Here is a 14839-nt window from a genome sequence, read left to right on the forward strand (position 1 = left end):
GTCGGAGAACGACGCATATCCATTGTTCCATTGGCTACTCAACTCATTTAGTACTGTTCAATATGTTTAGTAAGTGTACTAATTATCCGACATCTCACCAATACCTGGAATGTCAATAACACCTGCTTGGTTATGTGTTTGTGTGTTTAGTGACCGCCAGCTACTCTGGAGGAGTGCCCAAGAGGTCTCGCACCGCCTACACGCGCCAGCAGGCTCTTGAGCTTGAGAAAGAGTTCCACTTTAACCGATATCTGACTCGACGTCGACGAGTGGAGATAGCGCACACTATGTGTCTTTCTGAGCGTCAGGTGAAAATCTGGTTTCAGAACCGCCGCATGAAATGGAAGAAAGACCACAAGCTGCCTAATACAAAGATCCGCTCCTCGAGCTCTGCGCCCTCCAATCATCACGTGAAAACGGACGCCACTCAGCAGCAGCAAACACTGCTTCCTACGCCTTGTTCCTCGAACCTATAGTGCTAGAAGCAAATCGGCACAAACGGAACTGAAGAAGAAGGAAGAACACATAGCAGTATTAGGATCGGAACTTCACAGGGTTACTTTTTATTCAGTGTACGATGAGGCAACTTAACCTCGCCTTCCCAACCTCTTCCTCCACCCTAATTTGAGCTGGAAATCACATCCTTCCTGTAAAAATCTTTTTTTCTCTCTCTCGTTCTCTCTCTCTTAAAGGAACAATAGTAGAATGTACTTTAACTTGGACGATGGATCGTTACGTTTTCTGTCTTTAACCGAGACATACCGAGTCTTGTTTGTGAAGACCTGCGCTAGTTACGCGTGTACAAATTTACATTTTAACTTGAAGGCACAAGTATAGGAACAATCTTCCTGGAGTAGTTATCTTATTTGTCTTGGTCCCATATTTTAGAGTATTGTTAAGTGTATTTACGTCATCAAAGCTGTGAATATTCGTGTATTTGTTTATTTGTATATTGGTGAATGATGTCAAGTTGTTTTAGTAAGCCTGTATGCAAGTAATTGTAGGCTTCCCGTGGAAATAATAAAAAATGACTTTATTGTGCATTATCCATTTAGTTTAATCCATAGACAGGACTAATGTAGGCGGTGTAATTTAGCTGGGTCCTGAATCATGTCACTGTTTTATTCCAACGTATGTTGATAACGAATAACAAAACCTTAAAAAGTCGCTATTAGACTAAAAGCTTGCCTCGGAAATGTGTATTGTTTAGGCCAACGGTTTAGGTTTACTTATTAGATTTTTAAGATATTTTAACATAGCCTATGAAAAAGGTGCACATTACAAACCAAATTATTTTGCCATCAATCTTGTGACGTTTAGTTTTTATTTATTCTATTTGGCTATCTTTTTGGCTCTGTTGATAAAATAATTAAAACGCGATTATATATTAGTGTTCCTTTAAGCTGACCTTTATTACAATACAGTGTTAAAGTACCGAATAGTTGAGCTTCCATTCTTGCTGGCTGAAATATGTGGCTTAATGCAGTATTTATTTCTAAATATTCAAACTGTTGTAGGCTATTGTGACAAAATAATATAAATTAATATTAAACACTTTGACTCATTCGTGAAATAATAATGTCAGTGCAAACAGACCTAGTTTGCGCCACCCAGTCTCTTTGTTTGTTTGTTTTTTTTCCTCAGGACAATATATTCTTAGAGTTAAATTGACGTCCATTTGAAATTTAATCCAAACTGTAGCTATTTCTCTTGTGCAGTCCCTTTCCAAAATCAAATAGGCTATTTAAATAACAAATATCATTAACTCTTTCCCACATAGAAGTCTATTGAAATAAATTAGAGACGGACAGTAGGCTACTTACTAGTGTAAACTACTATTGGGGTCAAGCAGAGGACACAAACGAGCTGTCCAATCATCAAACTGAAGCACTGTGTACGACCCCTTAACCTCTGACCTCGCCATATTCAGCACCCTCTAGACCATGGTCTATTTATTCCTCGAACGCATGGGGCAGTAGTGGAACTTGAATATGGCCTATATTTGAAAATTTAGGGGGAGGCCAAAACCGTAGTCTGTGTTTGTGCATAACTTACTTTACACGATTCATTTGGCATAAAATATTAATTAAATGTTCAAATTGGCTAAATTATTTGTACTTCAATAACTCGCTTTAAAACGCATCTAAATCATTTATTATAGAAAACACAAGCTTTGAAATTGACTGTTTAAACAGGTAGAAGTAATCAATGGTCGATAATTTGAGGATGCCAATTTAGGGATCTAAAGTGCACTAATATTTTTGTTTGCCTGCGTTTAACTTTCACCAAGAATAGCAGTTATTGCACAGAGACAACAACAGCCTTGGATCTTAAGTATAAAGAGTGTCTGGTCTGTTTAGTACTTTGTGGAATTTGATATCAGTATGGGTGACCGTGTTTTAAACATTCAGATTTCAAAAGGGAAAAACCTTAAACTGAAGCGAGATCCGTCATCATTGATTCAGATCTTGACTGACAGGAAATTTAAACTTCCATCATGACACCAGCACCTCACCTCTCAATCTACCATGCTTAAATTTTAATTGACTGGCTCACATGACCTTCTTAAATAATAGATACCTCTTGGTTAGAAATAGACACGGGAGGTTCGGTCGGATTTTTCATTTTGCAGTTGACCGTCGACTTAGCGAGACCTCTCAGAACCGACCAGCTGCTGCTTTTCCGGTCTTCAAAAAGTGGGTTTGGAGTAAGTAATCTAAGCTTTTTGAAATCTAAATTTTTGGATGCTATAGGCTGTATGAAAAACTATGCAGCACATGTTTAAAGTGCAGGTTATATACAGATGTTGTTTGTACTGATGTGAACTAAACCCGTTTTCTCATTAGGCTACTGTTATATCCAAGAATTAAATAGCGGTGAATTTTCTCTAAATAATTTTATAAGTGAGAGATTTATAAGAGATTTTATAAGTGTAGATGGTCAGTTTATATACAAACGTTAATAACAACAACAACAACAACAATAATGATGATGATGATGATGATAATGATAATAATGTGCTATAGCTGTTCATAAACTACAAAATCCCTTTAATGTGTGTCAATCACTTGTTTCTATCATTATCAAAAAACAGGCTACAAAGAAAGATAAGATCTTTAACTCCTATTTTTATTTAATTCACGTTCAACAAACGTTTCCGAACTCATGGGCAGAACTATGCAGTCAAAGATCATTGCCGTTCCACTGGCATGGTCCTCAAACTGCGTTGAGCTGTATTTAGCTTTGATGCTGACCACGGTAAATCCAAAGGGGGGGGGGATTATCTTCGTCTGCGTGTTGTAGTAATCTTAGCTTGCTTCGAGGGTTCCAAATGTCAGCATTGAGAACAGATTTGTTCTGTCCCCTGGCGAGACTCCACGAACCATTTAGAGTGAAAATACAGCCCTGTCTGTTGGCTTCTTTGAAAAGCAGCAGGCCACTTTGTTAAGAAATGAAACTAAATTGCTGACCGTTTATGCTGGTCTGCATTTACTGATTTAATGATAATTAATTAAATGTAAAAAAATAAGTGATGTTATCAAAATTATACAAAAAGACGGGGATTATTTGCACCCCCTGCACTGTGCTGGTCCCGAATACTTTCTAAAAGCGTTCTTAATGAACTTTGTGCTTGGGTCAGTGGGAAGTTTAGGAGGCATGCTGAAATGTATGAAAAGCAAACAGACGGACCCCAGGGACTTCGGCAGGTTCGCGTTGCATCTGGCAACACCCCAGGGCTGTTTCTAGTTATAGCAGGCAGGTGAATATGGCTACTATTACAAAAAGGTCTAAGCAACACAAACAAGTCTGAAAAAGCGGTTTTTGAAACATGTTTATTCTTTTAAAATACCTGACTTTCATGAGTCACACTTGATAAAGCGTGCACAGCACATCACAGTAACTCAGAATAAAGAATGTTTCATGCATCGCCTTCGCACTGTTCACTTAAATTGGACCTTACATCTGTCCAAAGGTTTTTTGCATGAACATGGAAATAAAATTATAAAATAGTTCAGTTCAATCTGAAAAAAGTTTGTACTCCTTCAAGTTGTGGCTTTTGAGAGAACAAAGCATTGGTGCAAGGGGGAGAAGCGGTTCTGCCTTGCTGAGGTGATTAATTATCTACAAGGCTTCACCACGTCTGTTGGATGCTTTCAGCCTAAACACTCTGCTGCCGGAAAACAAGCAACAAATGGTGGTAAAGAGAAGGCCCCTTTCGGGACGGGTCTTCTTTCTTTTGTTTGTTGAGGTAGACTTGATAGATCACTGCTCTATAAAGATGTCAGAATTGTAGCTTCAGTTCCATGACTCTTGTAACTAAAGGTTATGATGTCTAAAATAGTACCTTCTAGTATTAACACATACACTGTTGCATATGCACATTCATCATTTTCAGTATTGCAGTGTTGACACGAGCAAAATCTAAGGTCAAAGAGAGCAGATGCTTGGTAGGTCCGCTGATAACATTAACTTCCATTCAGTTTTGTTTGACTGATTCACCGTAATCACCGAGAGAGGGCCACCTTGCACACACGAGTTCTATTCGGTAACAGTATATATACAATTTTAATGTATACAGATGGTAGCAAGCTTTGGGATGGTGTATTTTTAAGAGATAATGCTAGAGGGGTAAAAAAAATAAAGGAAAATCATATATTTTTTAAATATTAGGCTATTTTTTATTATTATTTTAATAAACAAGAACGCCAGCTATTGTTCTGTTGTGAATGCGTTTGTTTCCTTTAACACTGGCACACAAGAAGACTATTAATGTTAAGAGGTCCAAATACTTGTGGTGTACTTTTGTATTTGTGTATATGATGTTTACCCCCAAAACATCATATGTTCCGTCATACAACGTTCTTCAGCCAATCACCTTGTAACGTTTCGACTAATCTGTGATGCGCTATTTTTTCTGTTTTAAAAAAAGGCTAAAAAATAAGACGGAGATTTCGGACACACTACTTCCATTTTTTCCATCTATGTGATCCTCCTCAAAGGGGACCAACAACAGTCTATAAATGATTCACAGTTCAAAAAAGGGTTGCCTTTTAATAGACACTTGGTCACGTGAGTGGGGCGCATAATATGGTTGCGATATTATGATGAAGGGGGTGGATGGCATGCGAACCCCGGTCTGCTGCTGTGCTGATAGCGCTAGCCTACTTCACTAAAGTGGGGTTGGGTCATTGTGGACTTGCTGAAAAGCGGGAGAGATAGGGAGAGAAAAAAATGTGAAAGACCCTGGTACGTTTTGCAGATGATGTTAAACAGCTGTCATGAACGGATATGTTTTTCTACACAGAAAAAGACAGAAAACCCTGCGAACCATGAGGATGGATTTTATTTTGAGGTATTTCCGCTGATTGTTCATTACACTAGTGAGTTTTTCGGCTCTAAGAGAAGGTCAGTTACCGTAGAATGGCGGATGAACACACGGGAGAGTCGAATTTAAGAACATTAATAAACTAAACTTGAAGCATATTCGTCAATCAACTTTTATTCATCACTTAACAGGCACTGAAACAACCATTACACACGTAAATGTAAATGTTACTTAAACGCTAAAGCAACACTTTACAAAACTAATATTGTTTTACAAAAATTAAAGAAACTTAGATTGCATTTTTGTATAGGTGTTTTTCGTGATATAAATCAGAATGCATCCGCAAAACCGGAGGAACAAAAGCTGAATGTTTATGATCAAGACCTAATTTGTATTAAATAAAATATAATGTAAAATAAATGTAAATAAAAATAAGAAATACAATTAAAATGCCTTTAAACAAAGTAATTGTACATGATAATACAGAGCAATTTATGGACTTTATAGTCTACATTTCATCTGGTTTTTAAGAACATTTCATACTGTTGCAGGCCAAAAACATTTTCTCTCGCACCAATATGACTCAATATATGGGCATATATATATATATATATATATATATATATATATATATATATATATATATATATATATATATATATATATATATATATGTGTGTGTGTGTGTGTGTGTATAAATTAAACTATTTTTGTTTATTCTAACATTATTTTGATTAAATGTGTAAATGATTAATGATGATGTCTTGTATAGACTCAAATTGGTAACACTTATGTGTGGCTGAAGCCCTCTAAGTTGTAAAGGGTGTGTAAACTGGGTTTTCCCAGAAAGAATAAATCACAAGACAGCGAATAAAACGCAACAGAGCAGTGGCGGCCCGTTTGTTGCGGAGGCTCGCATGGGAAACGAGGATATAATATAAGGAGTATCATCCAGAAGCACGCTGCCGCACGAGGTCACGACTCTCCAGTCTTGATTTATGGGCTGGGGGACTTAGGGCGGCCGCTGCTTGAGAGCTAATGACCGTTCGATCTAAATTCTCTAGAAAGGAAACAAAATGGAGGAAAACTCGATAAATTTGCCCGAGTGTTTTATTCCTTATGATATTCCTGATGATACATTCTTATTTTCACACATGCGCCAATATTTTTTTTATCTTTAACTGTAAAAATACATCAATTACTTTGATTTATTTGTGCTGTTATTGTTAGGGTTCCCTCACCTATTAATTATTATATGCATTAGACCTATTAGTAGTATAATTAATTACATAAGCAAAGCAAAGAGTCGTAAGTAAAATATTTTAATATTGATATTTCTCTAAAGCCTGGGTTAAGTAGATGTCGAGCTTTCGTCTATTGTTTATGTTAATAATCGTTTATACATTCGTTAAGCTTGTACATTATACCAAGGTCGTTTTCAGTAGGCTAATACATTATTATTATTATTATTATTGATGTCAGTTTATTACTGTGCTGGTGTTAGATACAAGTTGGAGTTCAAATAAGAAACCATTCGTAATGAGCGCAATGGTTTTCAATGAAAACAGTGTAACCCATTTGTAATAAAAACAAAAGGAAAGCTATTTGATGTGGTAACTTGTTTTAAATTAAATACACATTTAAAATAAAAATACATAAATGAGTGACAAACATACAGAAGTGTGTTTATTTTTATTTAGAGTTTTCATTGTTCAGTTAAGAGACACTGACATTAATTACTGTCTACTGTCTACATTCCTCCTGGCTGTTGAGACAAAAAATGAATAATTAATACTTTTATTTCTTGCCGTAGATCTCCAAATAAATGAATGTGCCCCATCACTAAGCCTACGAGAGACTGTGTTTTGCTTAAGGTGAGCTTTTTATTACATTACACAACTGCCATGCCTTGCTATATGTTTACTATCATTAAATTTATTCCATTTATTCAAAGGCACACACAGAGACACACACACACACACACACACACTTAGGCTATACTGAAAATGGAAGACCCATAATTTCTTCCTTTTCACAGCACACACAGAGACACACACACACACACACTTAGGCTATACTGAAAACTGAAGACCCATAATTTCTTCCTTTTCACGTTTCTGAGGTGCAATTTGTCATTATGAAGGGGTCTGGTGTATCAACGATCAGGAGCTAACGTGAGAAATGTCTTGTAACGGTTTTAGGCGGTTTAACATAGATTAATTGCAGATTAATTCTTATTGTACTATAAAAAAGTTAAATTGCAGTGAATTCAGCTCTATATGCTGTTTGGAATGTTTTACGAAAATTACTGATCAACGTTCCACCTAGCATTTTCCGCGCCATTAATGAAATCTCTTAGTCATCGTTTTAATGAAAGAAAAAAGGAAACAATTGCGTAAATGTCCAAAATGCTGAAATTGTCGAAAAAATCGCATACACAAGGATTTTTAAAATCCCACTCATCAACCCACGCCGCCCGCTCTTTTCACTTTAGCTTTGGTAATCTGTAATCCAGTGGGCAGCGCGAGAACAGGAATCTGCCTCTGTGTTTACTGCTGTGCTGCGTAAGGACATAAATCTTCTTGTTTGACCGAGAAAATACACAAGCTGATGCTGGTAATTCATTCGTATGCATAAGTGTTTGATCCATAACCTCCCGTCCTCAGCTCGCTGCTCACTTTTTTTTCTTCCTGCTACTTTAGAGGTCCGGGAGTTTTATAACCTTTTTCTGTGTAGCGAAAAAGCATCCTTAGCTTTTATTGACGATTGTCCTTGGCTCAGGTTTTATGTCCAATTATTTTTTAAATGGATGGAATTTATTGAAATGTTACAGTACATTATTATTATTAATATTATTATTGTTGTTGTTATTAGAATAGACCTTGTTTATATTGTTATTGCTGCGAGTAATAATCTTCTAAAATATCTGTAATTAATGCAAGTAATTCAGTCATTTCAAGCCAGTAGTATCTTTATTTCAGTTTTGAATTGTTTAATAGCAGTCAAGTTTATATTTGTTTGACACATAACTTCTAACAAATAGGCCTACTTTAGCGTAATCTTCAAGTTATAGATTTTATAAAGTTGTATGTATATGGTCCTGACTATTCAAAGGGGAAAACTGCTTTCTGTGCTTGAGAAGGCGCTTCATTTGCATAATTTTTCTTGTCTACGGTGACGCTCTGTTTCGAGGGAGTTCACTAGGGTGTGCATGAGTATGTGTTAACGTAGCCTACTAGTTTGTGCACGTTAGTGATACACGAAAGACTCACTAGAGCGCAGCCCATGGTGGCATTTAGTATAGGTCCGAGAACACAGGCGTTCATTTAGTAGAATGCATTATGTATGTATGTGTGAAGGTACTTAATCTTTACTGCCAGGGCGCACGAGACAACTTTCGTTATTTGGCTGTTATACTGATCTGCGTCGAAAAAGAAAAAGACAGAAGGAAGGAACTTAAGTCCTCGAGCACTACTGAGTCGCTGCTTTACTGCAGATACGTTCCACGACTTCTGCAAGTGCAGCTCTGGCTTTGTTGTCTTTCCGATTTAGCTTTACCCTGGACCGCTGTTTGATCGATTTCTGCCGCTGAATGAGAGAAGATCGCGCCGTGCTGCGCGCTGCTCGTCAGAGAGAAAGGTAAGCGGGACAGAGTTCTCGCATGGCTGTTAAATGGCGAGTTTGTGATTTATGACCGCGCGACTGAAATCTCGGTTCAGGGAGAGTTCATACTCGCACATACACACACACACTCACTCACAGTCAAGCCAGATTCCTCCCGTGCAGCAGCTGGGTCTCCTGCTTTGTGGCTTTAGCGTCTTTTCTTTTAGCTTTCCATGTGTATGATAGTGCCAGAGAGCGAATTAGTGTAAAACAAGCATGGATCGGTCGTCTTGAAATTGAAGAGGCCTCTTGGTCTCAGTATGTTATTTGGGCCTGATTTTACATCTATTGATTGTAAATGTTTTTTAATGATTTTTATGATCTTGAAATTATTTTTATTGAGCCGATTAGTAGTTAATCAGTATATTATTATTATCTTTGTTGTTTGTTGTTATTATTAACGATGTTATTAGCCTACTGAAATTGCTTTCCCGTCGAGCCAATGTTCTTCTACGAAGGTGTCAGGACCTTGTCAGAAAGTGAAATAAACATTGGGAAACGGCGAGATGCAAAAAGCGACCTATTGCGACGGCTCGACAATTTACAGTGGCTTCCACTATCAAAGCACAAACGGTTTAGGTTATGATGCCAATCAGGAGCAATATCTCCAGGCCCTTCATGTGGAAAGTGAGTACCATCGACCGGCCTGCTCCCTGCAGTCCCCTGGTGGTTCTGCAGCTCTGCACGAACCCAATGAAATCTCAGAGGGCTGCCAACGGAGTAAAGGGACACAAGCCCCAGTACCAGATCTCCCCGACAACAACCAGCCCCCTACTGACCCTTCCGGACCATCTTCCCCCAGTGCCCTGAACCAAATTCTGAGCAATGATACCACCGCCAAGAGCCCAGGGCACGCATCTCCAACGCCAACCACAAGGAAACACATTTTTCCATGGATGAAGGATTCCCGTCAGAACACAAAGCAGAAATCTTGTAGTACCATTTCAGGTGATTACATAAACCACATTATAGCACCTTAAATTAAATAGCCTAAATATATACATGTTTATAAAATAATATATAAATGAATACGGGCAATAACGTGTAATTTTAGCTAGCCTATGGAGTAAGTATTCACATGGAGTTAGTATTCTTTTTTTTTTCTTTCTTTTTTTTTAAACATGATTTGCAGTGTGTAGTCACCTTGGTAAAAAGAGTCTGCTAAAAACCTAAATGTTCAAAAATATATATAGGCTACATGGAATTTATAATTTATATCACCTTTCCATTGGCTCTTTAGTGTCTTGTTTAGTTATGATACATTGAACCACATGTAAACCACACCTATAGGATAGTGCTTTTTGAGGTAATTGGACAGGTTTGATGTTTAAATTCTGAGCTTAGCAAAGGCTGTGTGCACTGATGACACCCCAACACATACCCCTGTCTGTAAAAAATTATATGACCAATAAGTTGACAGTGTTTTTACATTACTTTAACTCATCAAAATATTATATTGGTAATTGGTAAAATATTATGGAACCGCTGGACAGGTTTGATGTTTAAATTCTGAGCTTAGCAAAGGCTGTGTGCACTGATGACACCCCAACACATACCCCTGTCTGTAAAAAATTATATGACCAATAAGTTGACAATGTGTTTTTACATTACTTTAACTCATCAAAATATTATATTGGTAATTGGTAAAATATTATGGAACCGGAAACTCAAAGTACTGGAAAAATAATACAGTCATAATATAGTTATGGAAAAACTGTACAGTTGGCTAGTGACTGCATCCTCCCTCTGCCCTACTTCCAGAACAGACTATGCCACTTTTCTCTACCTAGATTTGTTTAACCTATACTGAGAATAAGTAAGCTGTTTTGGTTTTGAAATAGTCATAATGTGCTTGGTTTACCAGTGATTGCCTGATATTATTACCCTTCAACCCTTAAAATGTATAGAACATATGCTGTTGTACCAGCAGGGGTTTGAGTGATTTAGTTTTTTAAACAACAGCAAAAGCAATGGATGATGAATATTATACAGTGAGGTCTATGGGACATGCGCATTAACGCTTTTTGTTGTATTTCTTGTCCTCATACAGTAGAGAGCTGCGCTGGAGACAAGAGTCCCCCCGGTTCTGCTGCCTCCAAGCGCGCTCGTACTGCATACACTTCTGCTCAACTCGTAGAACTGGAGAAAGAATTCCACTTCAACCGTTACCTCTGCCGCCCGCGACGAGTGGAAATGGCTAATCTGCTCAATTTGACGGAAAGGCAGATTAAAATATGGTTCCAGAATCGCAGGATGAAGTACAAAAAGGACCAGAAGGGGCTAGGAATGATGCCCTCTCCTGGAGCTCAGTCTCCTCACAGTCCCGTAGCTCTGTCATCCGGTGGCGGAGGAGGGGGTGGGAGTGCATATTTAAGTTCAATGCATTCTCTGGTTAACAGCGTGCCCTACGATTCACCCTCTCCAGCATCCTATAACAAACTCCAGCCTAATGCATGCAACCTTCCTACGTCATACCCACCTTCTCTGAATAACTGCCCGCCTCCTCAGAAGCGGTATCCAGGGACTGGCACAGCCACGCCGGATTACGACACGCATCATCTTCAAGGCAACAACAATTACGGGACACAAGTGCAGGGTAGCCCGGTTTATGTCAGTGGTGGTGGAGGCTACTCGGATTCTTTGGTGGGGATGGGGGCCTCGGTATTTGGCCTGACACATCTACCGCACCCACCTCAAGGCAATATAGACTACAACGGCGCTATCACCATGGGAAACAGCCATCAGCAAGGAACGTGCCAACCAAACCCATGCACATTCACAGAACTTACACCGCACTATTCTCAGGGAAGAATTCAGGTAGCACCCAAACTGACGCATCTATAGTGCCGATGCCATGTATTTCTCTCCCAGTCCACGGCACACATTTGCGCTCCGTCTGACTGCATTTTGGTTCATATAGTTTTCCTGACATAGCCTCAGGTGAAACAACCTTGTTGTTAGTTTTACTTAATACATAAAAAGGAAATTAAAGTTCCTCAAAGCTCAAATGTCATGGCATCATGGGAATATGTAGGCCTATTTATATTGTTGAAGGAAATCTGAAACAGGGTATGGGAACACATATTAGAACACAGTTTTATGATTTTTTTTTAACGTGAATTTTAAAGTCTTCAAAATTCCTCTCAGTCCACGATTTAATTTCTGTTTTGCATTTTGCACTTGAGGAAGGATGCATATGAACACGATTTCTTATTCAACAGTCTTATACAGCGTGAGCTCGTATTTTTTAGGTCTTTCAAATGTATTTATTTGTTTCCATGGACAGTAAATTGTGTTAGCCCAAATCCTTAAGATAATGGGTAAAAGGAAATCAGATCCTGCGACTCTCCCATGTCAGTGCTGAAACAAGTGCTAACAGGCAGATTATCAAAGGTTGATGTGTTCAAATATTAATCAATGTGTGCGAATGTTAATCATGTGTTGCTTAGAGTCGAAAGAGACAGCGATCAGATACTCATACTTTTTATTTGTTCGAACTTTTTTTTTAATGTCATACATTCCATGCTGCTCCACTTCTGAAGAAATAAAAGACACTAATTGACTTCTGTATTTGCCTTCATAAAAGAGGGGTTATACAACAAAAGCATCAGAAAATTAGCAATATAATAAGCAGATCATTTGCTCAGTGCACGTCACTGTTTGGTTCAAATTAAGCAAAATTAAAATAAATTATATATTAATAAAATGACTGAAAGGCATTTGGAAATAGGAGAAACATCCTAATACTGAATCTACTGAGTATGAGTGGTACATCGTCATTTCCGGCGGTCTTGCAGTTTGTGAAAATTGCAAGAAATCCCATCCATTGTCGTGACAGTCTCCTACAGGCCTCCAGCAGTGCCTGTGGGAGAAAAAAAGTCTTAAATGCTTAAGCCCAGCCCTCGTTTAGAACAACAACAGTGCAATGTATAAAAGACAGATGCAACATAAGCAGCAGAAAGCGAGAAAGAGAGAAATGCACATCACATCACACACACAAACACTTACACACACACACAACATATCTACGTAAAATTATCTGAAACAACTTGTCATTTGAGTCCAAATGGTCAATGGTCATTAGTAATAGTACTCGAGATTGACATATAATTCTTCACATTTTAAGTCTAAATTTAGAGACCCATTCTTTAATATCAATAATGTTGTTTCATAATTGTACTTCACACGAAATTACATTAAATTAAATGACTAACAGCTTTGTTGTGTAGTACACTGGTTAAAAAGTAAATTGCTAGTAAAAAAAAAAAACGACAACTATAGTTTCAAACAAAAATGCCCTTCACTAGCCTATATTTAGCCTATCAAATTACATTACTGTCAGTCTTAATGTTATAAATAAATGCAATATACTTGTACCTTGTAGTTCCCTGTAATAATGCCTTAATTCTATAGAAGGATATACCCTTAAATAATGGCATAAGGTTAGCAGGAGCTTGCGCGAGACAAAGTTAATAAATTTAGGACATGTTAACCCAAGATGTGGTTATGGAAAAAAACGGTCATGTTTTCACCGACTTGCAAGTGCCACCTCCCACATATAACCACTTTTCTTGACGACTCCAGAACCCTAATGTGCTGTTATCACAACGACATTAGCGTGTCCTTTCATTTATCAAATTATGCAATATGAAAGAAACTACTTACTCATCGATAGCAAATTAGGCCAACTGCTCCTTGAAAGTTTATGTCTGTAAATGTACATCTTAAAATGGCCACTTTAAACCTGTTTATGATCGAGAGAAACGGGCAAATCTCTCTAATGGAGCCTTTTCCAGCCTCTCGTTCTACCAGGATTTGATCTGCGTAGAGTAAAAAGGTTTAAATGTGTTGTGGGGGCATGAGGCTGTCAAACCTTTTGGCAAGTAAGATTGATCACGCGCATGCTTCTAGAACTATTTGTTTAGTATATAAGCACTGAAACTACAAACGACAAAAGTACTAGTTTCGTTTACGTTTAACACAGGCTATTTCCGCATAATCCGCAAACCGGCAAAAAAATTCAAATGTTAGCATAGAAAGTCCCCTCCTTGTGTAGAATAAAACAAAACGTAACAAATTACTTTTAGTTTAATCTTAAAGGGATAGTTCACCCAAAAAATAAAATTCTGTCATTAATTACTCACCTCATTGTTCCAAACCCGTAAGACCTTCGTTCATCTTCGGGAACACAAATTAAGATATTTTTGATGAAATGTGAGAGCTCTCAGACCCCGCATAGACAGCAACGCAACTGTAATGTTCCCAGGTCCAGAAACATAGTAAGGACATCGGTAAAACAGTCCATGTGACAACAGTGGCTCAACTTTCGAGAATACTTTTTGAGCGCAAAGAAAACAAAAATAACAATTTATTCAATTCGTCTCCCCCGAGTTACGTCTTCCGCCATTTTAGAGAGTATCACAACGCATACGCACACTTTCCCCTAAGCGTAAACAATGCCACTGATGTCACATGGACTGTTTTGCCGATGTCCTTACTATGTTTCTGGACCTGGGAACATTACAGTTGCGTTGCTGTCTATGCGGGGTCTGAGAGCTCTCACGTGTAATCAAAAATATCTTAATTCGTGTTCCCGAAGATGAACGAAGGTCTTGCGGGTTTGGAACGACATGAGGGTGAGTACTTAATAACAGAATTTTCATTTTGGGGTGAACTAACCCTTTAATCTAAAAGATCTATATTGAATGTCAGTTGCTTTGTTTCAGAAAATAACTTCACTTATGTTTACATTTTACATTCATTGATTTATCCAAAGCGATTTACCAACTGAAACATCATGAAGCAATTTGTCACAGAGCCAACAACATTCATAGTAGACTTCACAATGCC

General features: G+C 37.9%; 2 protein-coding genes across 2 annotated transcripts in view; both read left to right on the forward strand.

Annotated features, from left to right (window-relative positions):
- The window catches only part of hoxa4a (homeobox A4a), a 10290-nt gene extending 9281 nt beyond the window's left edge, over nucleotides 1-1009 (forward strand). The window contains exon 2 of the mRNA XM_016294890.1: nucleotides 151-1009. Within this exon, the coding sequence (XP_016150376.1) occupies nucleotides 151-476 (326 nt within the window). The 3' untranslated portion in view covers nucleotides 477-1009. The remainder of the gene's footprint in view (nucleotides 1-150) is intronic.
- Nucleotides 1010-9427: 8418 nt separating this feature from the next.
- On the forward strand, nucleotides 9428-12551 carry LOC107602400 (homeobox protein Hox-A3a-like). Its single transcript, XM_016294892.1, has 2 exons — nucleotides 9428-9937; nucleotides 11040-12551. Exons 1-2 carry the CDS (start codon nucleotides 9496-9498, stop codon nucleotides 11831-11833), a joined length of 1236 nt encoding a protein of 411 aa, XP_016150378.1. The 5' UTR covers nucleotides 9428-9495; the 3' UTR covers nucleotides 11834-12551.
- Nucleotides 12552-14839: the final 2288 nt, after the last annotated feature.

Source organism: Sinocyclocheilus grahami, unplaced genomic scaffold, assembly GCF_001515645.1.
Source record: "Sinocyclocheilus grahami isolate Dianchi unplaced genomic scaffold, SAMN03320097.WGS_v1.1 scaffold325.1, whole genome shotgun sequence".
NCBI lineage: Eukaryota > Metazoa > Chordata > Actinopteri > Cypriniformes > Cyprinidae > Sinocyclocheilus > Sinocyclocheilus grahami.